A 12758-nucleotide genomic window follows, 5' to 3' on the forward strand; every position below is an offset into this window, starting at 1 on the left:
CTGCTCTAGGTTCCAAAGAGAAACAATATTTTTGTCCAGACTTCAGACGATATGACAGGCATCATTATTAGAATGGAGTTAGAAACCCAAATGTATAAAGGCAAGAAATTATTATTCCATTAAATGAGGTAGGCAAATTACAAACCTGAGACTTGCTCAAAGCTACTTTACACATCTTGAAAGGGAACAAAAAAAATGACATGATATTACAAAAACATCATAGATCTTTCTCAATTTATACAAAAACGTATAAATAGCCATCACAGATCATTTGATGAGGTGCAACCTTACTCCAGAGTGTGAATATGAAGGGGCTTGAAGGGATCCAAAATCATTTTGCCTGGATGCTAAATTAGTGGGCAGAATATCAAGTCAATTCTATAGGTTAACTGCAGTATCTGGTGAACTAGTTGTGCTGGGTTTGCCATTTTCAGTCCTCGGACTGCTTCCATTGCTAATTAGGTCTAGGCCATAGACATGACCCATCTTCTTACGCTTTGTTTCCAGATATCTCTTATTCTCACTGGTTATTGGAGTAATAAGTGGCACTCTCCCAGATACAGCAAGACCATAACCCTTCAGCCCTATATATTTTGCAGGATTGTTTGTCATCAGCTTCATAGTTCTAATCCCCAAATCCCTTAATATCTGCATCATCCCCAAGTTTAATTAGGTCAAATCAACATTCAAACCAAGTCAAGTTACTCAGACATCATAACAACGTGCTTAAAAAATACATCTATTAGAGATGATATAAGATGGCCAATCCAGCTAAATTTAGACAGGCTGCACAAAATTTTCCTGCTCGATAGACCAGGCAATTTTAGGGGTGCAGCCTGGCTTTTGTATACCGTTTGGCCTTTATCCATAAGATTACCAGGTTTGAGCAGATTTTAAGAGACGAAAAATGAACTATTTCTTTTGGCATCGGCGCAGCCTGAAACATGATTAGCTCTTTTTAAAGAATTTCACAAGCAGTAACACATTCATAGGCCAAAAATCTAAGGAATTAGTATGACAAAAAAAAATTAAATTTAAATCAAGGTACTGAAATAGAATTGAGAAGGAAAGAGCAGAAGTTACCTGTGCACCAATTCCATATTCTCTTGAGTCAACCGGTAATCCTAGCTCCTCATTGGCTTCAACAGTATCACGACCAGCATCCTGCAGATTATATGCACGAAGCTTATGGCCCAAACCAATTCCCCTGCCTTCATGCCCGCGAAGGTAGACCAACGCTCCCCTTCCAGCAGCCTCTATTTGCTTCATTGCAAGTGCAAGCTGGTTTCCACAGTCACATCTAGCTGAGCCAAATATATCTCCTGTAAGGCATTCTGAATGAACTCTCACTAGGATATCTTGTCCATCTCCTATTTCTCCCTAATTATTGAAAAAAGAGTAATAATAAAGGGATAATCAGTTGCAGAGCAGATAAGTTAGTCAAGCAAAAATCCAACGATTGTTCCCCTGTGCTTATATTACCTGAATTCTGTAACATTTTTAGCGACATAATTATTTTCAAACCCAAGGATACATACCGAAAGACCTTAAGGTGAAAACAACAAGGCTAGTGTTGATAAGTATTAGGTGACTCGTACTTCGTAGCTTTGTCCGCCCGATCGGGCGGACATTGCCCGGTCTGACCGGGCGGTGGGGGTTGGATACGTTGAAGCATTCGTATGGAGTTTTCTTCTCGCGCCCGATCGGGCAGACCTTGCCCGGTCTGACCGGGCGGAGAAGGAAAAATGCGGAGACGCGGATTTTACGATTTAAAGTTATCTTTTATGTTATCTTTTTGCCCAAGTATCTTTTATTTTAGGGATTAATATAAAACCTCCCTAATATTAGTATAAGGGTTAAGAGAGAGAGGGTGAGAGCCGTTCTTGAGAAATACAAGAATCATCTTTGTAATCTTTGCAGTTTATAGTGAAATCATTCGATCTCGGTGCCCGTGGACGTAGCTATCACATCGATAGTGAACCACGTAAATTCTTGGTGTTGTTCTTATTGTTTGCATTGAATTTCTTTATTGTTTTCTTGTTTGTTTTCGACCTTTGCTTCCGCTGTCGCACAACAATTGGTATCAAGAGCTCAGGTTCAATCCTTGGAGAGTTTCTTGAAGATAACAATGGCAGGAGATTCAACAATAAGAATTGAGAAGTTTACCGGGAAAAATAGTTTCGGGCTATGGCAAATTAAGATGAAGGCTCTGTTAAAACAACAGCAGATATGGCGTCCGTTGGCTCCAAAGAGTACTACTTCGGAGTCAGAAGATGGACCGACTGACCCGCAGTTAGAAGTTATGGAAGAGAAGGCACACTCTACCATATTACTTAGTCTTGATGATCAAATCATCACGGAGGTGGCTGATCAGGAAACGGCGGCTGGATTGTGGCTGAAGCTGGAGTCATTGTATATGACTAAGTCGTTGACCAACAAATTATTACTGAAACAGCGGTTGTTTAGCCTCCGGATGCAGTCAGGTACTTCCTTACGGGAACATCTAGAAAAACTTAACTCTATTTTGCTTGATTTACGTAATTTAGATGTTAAAATTGATGATGAGGATGCTGCGTTGATTTTACTTGTATCTCTACCGTCTAGCTTTGAGAATTTTGTAGAGTCTTTTGTTGTTGGTAAGGATTCTATAACCTTAGAAGAAGTGAAGGCAGCACTTCATACTAGGGAACTCAGAATGAAAGCTACGAGTGATAATGGGGATAATGGTAGTGGGTTGTTTGTTAAGTCCGGAAAGTCTAAAAAGAATAAGGGGTTTAACAAGGGGAACAATGCTGGGTCGGGTGCTGGAAACGGCAAGGCTGGATCTAGTAAAACTACTACTAAAACATGTTATTACTGTAAAGAACCGGGTCACTTTAGGAATAATTGTCCGGTGAGGAAAAACAAGTCCCAGGCTGCTGTAGTTGAAGAGAAACCGAATGAGAGCTATAATTCAGAGGAAGATTTAGCATTAGTCAGTTCTGCTAGGTCTGATGATTTATCTGATAACTGGGTTCTAGATTCGGGGTGTTCGTTCCATATGTGTCCACGTCGAGATTGGTTTGATACATATGAACCTCGCAATGGGGGTATGGTTATAGTCGGTAACAATGCTCCATGTAAGGTCACAGGTATTGGTTCCATGAGGTTGAGGACTGTTGATGGGCGGAGGTTAACTTTGACTAATGTACGGCATGTTCCTGCTTTAGGAAAGAATCTGATTTCATTGGGTACCCTGGATGACTTGGGGTACAATGGTGTGTTTTCAGATGGGGAGTTGTGTATTTTCAGAGGTTCTGAGTTGGTACTTAAGGGTATCAAAAGGAACACCCTCTATGTTTTTGAGGGTGTTACACTGCCTAGTTCTGCGGTTTGCGCATCTGTATCTCACCAGGAGATGACTAAGATTTGGCACATGAGGCTTGGTCATATGGGGGAGAAGGGGATGCAGCTATTGTCCAAGAGGGGTCTTCTATCCGGGGTCAAGGTTGCCAACCTTGAATTTTGTGAGCATTGTGTGTTTGGTAAGAAACACAGGTCAAAGTTCAGCAAGGGTGCTCACATTACTGATGCAGTGCTCGATTACATCCATTCAGATTGCTGGGGTCCATCTAGAGTTGAAGGTATGGGAGGTTACCACTATTTTGTGTCATTTGTTGATGACAAGTCCCGATACACATGGCTTAGGTTGCTTAAGTCAAAGGATGAGGCCTTCAAAGTTTTCAAGCAATGGAAAGCTTTGGTGGAAAATCGACAAGGAAGGAAGATCAAGAAGCTACGAACGGACAATGGGCTAGAGTTTTGCAAAGACGAGTTTAATCAGTTCTGTGCAGATGAGGGTATAGGTCGGCATCATACTGTCAGGAAGACACCACAGCAGAACGGTGTAGCAGAACGGGTTAATCAGACACTGCTAGAGAGAGTTCGATGCATGCTCTCTAATGCAGGGCTTGGGAGGAGGTACTGGAGTGAAGCTGTGTTAACAGCTTGTTATGTCATTAATAGGGGTCCTCATTCTGGAATTGATTCCAAAATTCCGTTTGAGATCTGGAGTGGTAAGTTGCCTAATTTTTCGAATTTGAAGATTTTTGGTTGTGTTGCTTATTATCATGTTATTGAGGGTAAGCTGGATCCACGAGCCAAGAAGGGGTGTTTTGTTGGGTACGGGGATGGTGTGAAGGGGTTTAGAATTTTTTCACCTTCGGAGGGTCGGGTCATTCTTAGTAGGGATGTTACTTTCGATGAAAACACCATGTATTCAATTAAAAATGCAGAGATTTCAGATTTGAGAAGGGAAGGAGACAATTTATTACAGACAGATGGGGTACTTGAGGTACATCAGTCTACCATTGCTGATTTACCTCGGGTACAATATATTGATGATGATGCTGATGTTCCAGTGCCGGGTACTCCTGAACCTGAGATTACTCCTACTCATTCTAACTCTGGGGATGAGGTGGAGCAATCTAATCAGGGGTCATCTAGTCAACCTGACACCATTCTTGAGATGCCTAAACGAGTTATCAAGAAGCCTGTTAGATTGATTGAAGAGATGGAGGGAAGAAATTGCTGTGTTGATGCGATGACAGGTTATGCATTGAGTGTAGCTGATGATGTAGAGTCATTTGAACCTGCCACATATAAACAAGCAATTAGTTGTAGTGAGTCTGCGCAATGGCTTGCCGCAATGGGTGAAGAGATGCAGTCTCTTTACAAGAACAGAGTGTGGGAACTGGTAAAGGTACCGGAAGGGAGGAAGCTTGTGGGTTGTAAATGGATTTACAAGAAGAAAGAAGGGTTGTCGGAAACTGAGCAAATACGTTTTAAGGCTAGGCTAGTTGCTAAGGGGTTCAGTCAGGTAGAAGGGGTTGATTTTGTTGAGATATTCTCACCTGTGGTTCGACATACTTCTATCCGTGTGTTATTGTCAATTGTAGCACATTTTGATCTTGAGCTGGAGCAGTTGGATGTTAAAACGGCTTTCCTTCATGGCGATTTGGAGGAGGAGATTCTGATGAAGCAGCCCGAAGGATTCGAAGTTCCTGGAAAGGAACACTATGCCTGCAGATTGCTAAAGTCATTGTATGGACTTAAGCAATCCCCCCGACAGTGGTACAAAAGGTTTGATTCTTTTATGGTTTCACAAGGTTTTGACAGGAATTCATATGATTGCTGTGTGTATCATAGTAAGCTGGATAATGGTTCCATGATTTATCTTTTGTTATATGTTGATGACATGTTGGTTGCCACAAAGAATAAATCTGATATTGCTAGATTAAAGGAGATGCTTAACTCGGAGTTTGACATGAAAGACTTGGGTGCAGCTAGGAAGATTTTGGGTATGGAGATCTACAGGGATCGGGCTAGAGGTAAGCTTTTCTTGACTCAGAAAAGCTACATTGAAAAGATTTTGTCTCGTTTTGGGATGGAAAAATCGAAGCCTATAAGTACGCCAACTACTGTTAGTTGTAAGTTGTCTTTGTCTATGTCACCTCAATCAGAGGAGGAGTTGTCTTATATGTCTAGAGTTCCATATGCAAACGCGGTTGGTTGTTTGATGTATGCTATGGTCTGTACTAGGCCGGATATTGCGCATGCTGTTAGTGTTGTAAGCAGGTTTATGGCTCGACCTGGGAGGGAACACTGGCAAGGGGTGAAAAGGATTTTTCGCTACCTGAGAGGGACAACTGATATTGGTCTTGTGTACGGGAATGGTAGGGAATGCTTGGTCACTGGGTACAGTGATTCTGATTATGCAGCTGATGTGGATACCAGGAGGTCTGTGACTGGTTATGTGTTCACTTTGGGTGGTTCTGTGGTTAGTTGGAAGTCTACATTGCAGTCATCAGTTACGTTGTCAACTACTGAAGCTGAGTATATGGCTTTAACTTCTGCAGCTAAGGAGTCTATTTGGCTCAAAGGCCTAGTAGGTGAACTGGGTATTGCACAGGATTTTGCTACAGTGTATTGTGATAGTCTAAGTGCGATTTGCTTAGCTAAAGATCAAGTACACCATGATCGGACGAAGCACATTGATGTCAGGTATCATTTCTTGCGTACTGACAAGAGGATTAAGGTGAAGAAGATTGGGACTGCTGACAACCCGGCTGATTTCTTCACTAAGCCTGTTCCGTTTAGCAAGTTTAAACATTGCTTAGACTTGCTAAATATTGATTACTACGTGATGTAGTAGGCCCTGAGGGGCGAAGTTGGGGAGCTCCTGGTGTAGGTGTGTTGGCCTTAAGGTGGAGCTTGCCCGGGGCTTGTGATGCAGGTGGAGCATTATGAGTTGTTATACTTGGAGACGAGTATGTGATGGGTCTTGGTTGAAGACTTATCGGGATGTATGGCTTATGCATGAGTCTTGCATCGGGTTTGGCTTGAGATGTTTTTCCACTATGTCTTGATGGGGTCGTTTGCTGACTACGAGTTCTCGTCAAGGTGGAGATTGTTGATAAGTATTAGGTGACTCGTACTTCGTAGCTTTGTCCGCCCGATCGGGCGGACATTGCCCGGTCTGACCGGGCGGTGGGGGTTGGATACGTTGAAGCATTCGTATGGAGTTTTCTTCTCGCGCCCGATCGGGCAGACCTTGCCCGGTCTGACCGGGCGGAGAAGGAAAAATGCGGAGACGCGGATTTTACGATTTAAAGTTATCTTTTATGTTATCTTTTTGCCCAAGTATCTTTTATTTTAGGGATTAATATAAAACCTCCCTAATATTAGTATAAGGGTTAAGAGAGAGAGGGTGAGAGCCGTTCTTGAGAAATACAAGAATCATCTTTGTAATCTTTGCAGTTTATAGTGAAATCATTCGATCTCGGTGCCCGTGGACGTAGCTATCACATCGATAGTGAACCACGTAAATTCTTGGTGTTGTTCTTATTGTTTGCATTGAATTTCTTTATTGTTTTCTTGTTTGTTTTCGACCTTTGCTTCCGCTGTCGCACAACAGCTAGCAAAAGGGCTTAGCATCTAGGTTTCCTTTTTAACATTTACATCCTTGAGTAAAACTAAAATGGGAATAGGATGAAAGAGATTAGTTACAATTGACCAAATCCAAATACTTGTATAAATTAACCCACCTTAACCATTGCAATATGCTCTGTGGTCCGATTAATTGTATATGCATAAAAGAAATGTGCTATCCTTGAATTGCTGTTAGTCCCAAATTGAAAGTTCGGACGTTTCTTTCTTCTGCTCTCTGACTTGGTTTTTCTATGTTATCCAGGTGGGGCTTCATACAGAGTACGGATATGCGAGGAGTTTGGCACGGTTTGCTGCTAAAATTGGACCTGTTGCGTGGAAAGTTGCTTCAAAGAAGATTGAGAGATGCTTACCTGCTGCTGTCAAGTTTGGCCCAGGGTGGGTAGGAGAAAATGAAGCTCCTGCAGAAAGGCCGATGCAGCAACAGTCACCTGCTTCTGTTGGTCAACAAAACCCACCATCCTCGTTGCCTGCAGCTACTGATACACCTTCTACTCCTACTCAAGGTGTAGCAGATTCAAGTGGTGATGGGTCAGCGCAAAAGCCACAAGGGGAGCAATTGTCTGAGACGCATAAAATGTGTAATAAATCAAACTTTAATGAGGAGTCGAGCAAAGCCCTTTCTCCTCCAGCTGTTAGTAATGATGCTACTCCAGTTACTTCTTCCAAAGTGTCCAGCACTGGTGCAGGGCCTAACTTGATTGCACCTGAAGCTAGTGCAAGTTCACCATCGACTACAGTGGTCAGCATATTAAATAATGGCACTGGTTCCATGAACGGGTTTCAGATTCTTGCACCCAATGAGTAGAGTAGAGAGAGCGAGTGTCTCTCCTCTTTATGGGGCGATTGAGTTGAAGCCGTATCTAACTGTATTCTTAGATCGAGTAGTTCGTGTACAGATTTGCGTATGGAAATTCTTAGGTTAGCAAGGAGGAGGCCCCCATTTCTCATGGGGGCACTACCGACATTTCACCTCATATAAATCATTTTCATGGGGACATTACCGATATTTCTGTAAGTGTAAAACATCTATTTATTTACAGAAATGCCATTGTGAGAAACAATTATGTTTCTCATAGTGAGAAACACAGATTTCCCCGTTAGCAAGTGATGAGGCCTCATGTAACATTAATTGGAAGCTGTGTTATAGACTAGAATTTATTTATGTGCAAGATCATATAAATGTTATACATAAAAATTGTTGCTCAAATTGATAATAACATAGTTGAGTTTGTTAAGTCTTGAATATGTGTCTTCCAAACCGCTCCTTATTTCTTAAGGTGTCCTGAACCCAGGAAACGGGCCTCATTTTGGACACCTGAAATGATTTGTATTCGGCTATTCGCCTTCGATGTTTCAACTCAGCCATGGTATTCTCTTTAACTTTTTTTCTCCTTCAAACGTTTTTTTTTTTTTCACCAAATATTTTTTTTAATTTTTTTTTCTTTAATTTTTCGTATATGGATAATGATACCTTCCAAGTTTCCTATACGAATACTACAATATGAAAAAATAAAAATAAAACCTGACTACTAAAAAGGGGTGAGGATCATATATTCTACTTCGTATATATTCTTCACTAGTGTCCCAACTCCCAACTAGAGTTGGGCATGGGCTTGGTTGGCAGTTTGGCACAATGGTCGATTAGACACAGCAAGAAAATGGGTTGACCTAGCATGAGAAATATGCCGATATGTGAGCATTTGGCTTGATCACGATGAGGTGATTGTGCTTTTTTTTTTTTTTTTTTTTTTCTCTTTTTAGTTTGGTCTATTGGCAAGGCACCACACATACTAACGTTGTATAGGCTCTATTTATGATTGGTTAGCCCCATATGACTTTTTCTTGACTTGTCGTCTCAGACAATACTCATTTGAACACGAGAATTATTAGATGACTTTAATGTAATACTCCGTATATGTTATTCTTTTGCGTTAAAAGTAAGATGACTTGAAGACTTGCCCGGCCCGACCTGTACCCATATGTGATATGCCATATCTAATCCCAACATGTCTATGACGTAACCAATTAAAAAAAAAAAAAAAAAAACCATTTCAATGCTATCACTCTTATCAATATATGCGGACAATGCCACATCTAGAATTAATGGGATATTAGAGGACTAAGGTATTAATTAATTCTTTGGTTGAGCATAAATCAAATGGAGGAATCAGAAAGTGATGGAAATCTGTTTGTAAATACAGTAATAGTTTCTCACACAATAGTTGTCCCATTATGAAATTCTGATATCGTTTAAAGTTTCAAATAATAAACAAATCAAAATTTACTTACCACTCACGTACTATACTAAAGTCTTCAATCAACTAACCTATTAAGTACGGAGGTGCCCCACAACAATATCTTTCTTGATACTGCCAAAAAAAAAAAAAATTGAGAATTTTGTTTGTGATCTCGTGGAAATGTAGTGTATACTACTATTCAAAAAAAAAAAAAAAAAAAAAAATTGTAGTGTAATACTAATTTGGTAACTTTCCATGATTCCATCCCGTTAATAAATGAATTGGGTTATTGTTAAATAATAACAATAACACAGATTAAGACTGAAATAAACTGCTGTAGGGAAATTATGTTTACCAAGGATTCAGTTAAATAAAATCCACAGGCTGTTCCGTCAGAGGCGTTTCACGATTCATAGAATCATAATTGGAAGCTCCTCCTTCCTGTAGGCAAATTATGGGTGAATCTTAAGCTATACAGGAGATAAAATGCAGACAGCAAAACATTTCCATTCCTGAATCCTGATATTTGCTTAAAGCTGTCTTAGACTTACACATATCCGGATAAAATGACCTGATAGCAATTCATCATCACAAAATTATAAAAACCAAATATTTGAATTGTGGCAGATTTAATTAAGTGCAGTTTTTTAAGGAATTAAATCCACTGTGAAGCAATTGTCTAGAGTAGAAACTGCTGCAGACTTGCAGCATTGATATTGTTTTGAAGTTGAGAACTCTGGTTAATCTTTACTTGATGTTTCATCCGAAACTTTGATAACTTTTTTGGTGAAATGGCTTCATTTTTCAGCTCTCTCCGTCAATGTCGTCCTCTCCACGGGTGGACTTTTAGCGCCATTCCCGTGTTTTCACTCTGAAGACTTGTCAAATTCCTCTCCATTTCTCTGCCGATACAGTGATCAGGAAATGCATGTATGATGTATATCTACTGGATCCTGCAAATAGTCCAAGTCAAGTAAACGGAGGAAAATCTAATGTGAAAGGGCTCAATTTCTAAGCATTTTATTAATTTTTGATTTTGTCTACTCTACGCTTGCTAACCATGAATTAGCCTCCCCAGTCCACAAAGGTAATAGCTTTTTTCAATTCTTATTAATTATTCACCACTTTTATATTTAAGTCTTAGTCTTTATCTGCATCTTTGTTGTTTTTCTCTAACACTCCTCTTCAAAAAGATAATAATAAAATTTAAAACAGTTTTTCCACCAGAGTTTCACGTATAATATCTGTAAGAAATAATTTGGAAATTTCGCAGCGAGGCAGCTGCTCAACGAAAAAGAGCAGAGTTATTTTCCTGAAATATGGTTACAGAGCATTTTCCAAGTAATTCCTCCTTATGACTCATAGTCATAGCGTTCTGTAGTGCTGTCTAAATAATCCGTATAAGTGCACATAAATTCAAAACATACAATTTTCTAATATCGTTTGCATTTCCTTCATCACCTTTTCTTGTAAAAGTACTGACTGATTACTCATAAGGAAGTGAGAAAGTGCAGTAGGAATGGATGTGTCAGTAGTTCTCACGCTGGTACAAACTCTTCTCCAACTGCTGGACACTCCCATTGGAGAGGAAATTGAATCATTATGGGGTTACAAATCCCAGCTTGAGAAACTCAAGGCCACTATGTCTACCATCAGAGCGGTGCTCCTTGATGCTGAGAAGCAAGAGAGACAGCAACTTGAGCTCAGCCACACATTACAAGACAAGCTCGGGAGGCTCAAGGAAGCCGTTTACAAAGCTGATGACTTGTTTGATGAGGTTGCTACTCTTGCCCAGTGCAAGAAGCTTATGTCTGGTAGCAGTGTGAGGAAAGAGGTACGCCTTTTCTTCTCTCGCTTTAATCAGCTCCGTTCTGCTTTCAATATGTCTCGTGAAGTTAAAAAGATCAAGGAGATATTGAATGATGTTGCTAGAGATCATCACGGCTTTGGTTCAAGACCACAGCATGGTCATGAGGTATGCGAGGTGAAAAACGAAAGGGACTCTCACTCTTTTGTACACGAGGAAGATGTTATTGTTGGGAGAGATGAAGACAAGAGGATAGTGATAGATATGTTACTAGACAGTTCTGTTGCTGAGGATGTTTCTTTTGTGACCATAGTTGGGATGGGAGGGTTGGGGAAGACAACTCTTGCCCAACTCGTGTATAATGATGAGACAATCGAAAGGGAATTTCCATTGAAGATGTGGGTTTGTGTCTTTAATGATTTTCATACCAAATTGCTTCACAAAATTCTAACATCTGTAACAAACCAAACAGATCATGGTGGCTTAGAAATGGAGCAGCTCCAGAGAAGATTGCGACAAGAACTTGAGGGGAAGAAGTATCTGCTTGTTTTGGATGATGTTTGGAATGAGGATTTTAATAAGTGGCACAAGTTGAAAATTTTGTTAATCGGAGGTGGAAGAGGTAGCCGAGTTATTGTGACCACACGCTCTAAGAGGGTAGCAGACATGGTGGGAAACCGCTATATGTTTGAATTACATGGTCTCTCAGAGAGAGACTCCTGGAATTTATTTGAGAGAATGACACTAGAAACTGGGCAAGATGAAATTGAGCCATACTTGGTCAATACTGGAAAAGAAATTGTCCAAAAGTGTGCTAATGTTCCACTTGCCATAAGGGTTGTAGGAAGTCTTCTTCGAGGCCAGGCAGAAAGTAGGTGGCGATTTTTGAAAAACACTGCCTTGGCAAACATAGAACCTGATGAGAATGACATAGTTCGTGCATTGAAGATTAGCTATTATTATCTTCCGTACCATTTGAAGAGCTGCTTCAGTTATTGTGCTGTATTCCCCAAGCATTACAAGATCAAGAAGGAGGATTTGATCAGTCTCTGGATGGCACAAGGGTTTATTGTTCCATTAGGCGGAGAGAGTCTTGAAGATGCCGGTGAGGAGTACTTCATGAATTTACTGCAAAGATGCTTCTTTCAAGATGTAGAGCGAGCTGACAATGGTGAAATTCTGACATGCAAAATGCATGATCTGATTCATGATCTCGCTAAAGAAGTAGCTGGAGCAGAAATCTTGTCATTCAGCTATAATACAAGCTATTTTGATAAGAAAACTCGGCATCTATTTGTCAATAGTACTGTTGGTCGAAAAGATTTTAGAAGATATTTGACCACAATGAAGAGAATGCGTACAATTTTGAACATAGGGTACCCCAACCCTTTAGAAAGACCTGATGTGCTGCTACCAAAAGTGAGATATTTAAGGGTACTAGATTTACATGGGGCTTCATTTCAAAAGCTACCAAACATGATAGGTGAATTGCTGCATTTAAGATATCTTGACCTCTCTTGTAATCGTAGTTTATCTGTGTTGCCCTTGTGCATTACCGAGCTTTATAACTTGCAGACATTCTTATTGCGTGGTTGTGAGTCACTAAAAGAGTTGCCGAGGGACTCCAGAAAATTAGTTAATCTTAGGTGTCTAGATATATTTGATTGTAATAGTATGACACATATGCCTCCAGGGATGAATAGTTGACCTGTCTGAATAAGCTA

At 40.3% G+C, this 12758-nt stretch overlaps 2 protein-coding genes across 2 annotated transcripts; one reads left to right on the forward strand and one right to left on the reverse strand.

Annotated features, from left to right (window-relative positions):
- Nucleotides 1-95: 95 nt before the first annotated feature.
- Nucleotides 96-7100, reverse strand: LOC110718618 (bifunctional riboflavin biosynthesis protein RIBA 1, chloroplastic-like). Its single transcript, XM_021897495.1, has 3 exons — nt 7086-7100; nt 1084-1380; nt 96-648 (listed from the first exon to the last, which is right to left on the reverse strand). Exons 1-3 carry the CDS (start codon nt 7092-7094, stop codon nt 379-381), a joined length of 576 nt encoding a protein of 191 aa, XP_021753187.1. The 5' UTR covers nt 7095-7100; the 3' UTR covers nt 96-378.
- A 3646-nt stretch (nt 7101-10746) lies between these two features.
- Nucleotides 10747-12741, forward strand: LOC110718944 (putative disease resistance protein RGA3). Its single transcript, XM_021897881.1, has one exon. The coding sequence runs from the start codon at nt 10747-10749 to the stop codon at nt 12739-12741; it is 1995 nt and encodes a 664-aa protein (XP_021753573.1).
- The last annotated feature ends 17 nt before the right edge of the window (nt 12742-12758 follow it).

This window comes from Chenopodium quinoa, unplaced genomic scaffold (assembly GCF_001683475.1).
Source record: "Chenopodium quinoa cultivar QQ74 unplaced genomic scaffold, ASM168347v1, whole genome shotgun sequence".
Classification (NCBI taxonomy): domain Eukaryota; kingdom Viridiplantae; phylum Streptophyta; class Magnoliopsida; order Caryophyllales; family Amaranthaceae; genus Chenopodium; species Chenopodium quinoa.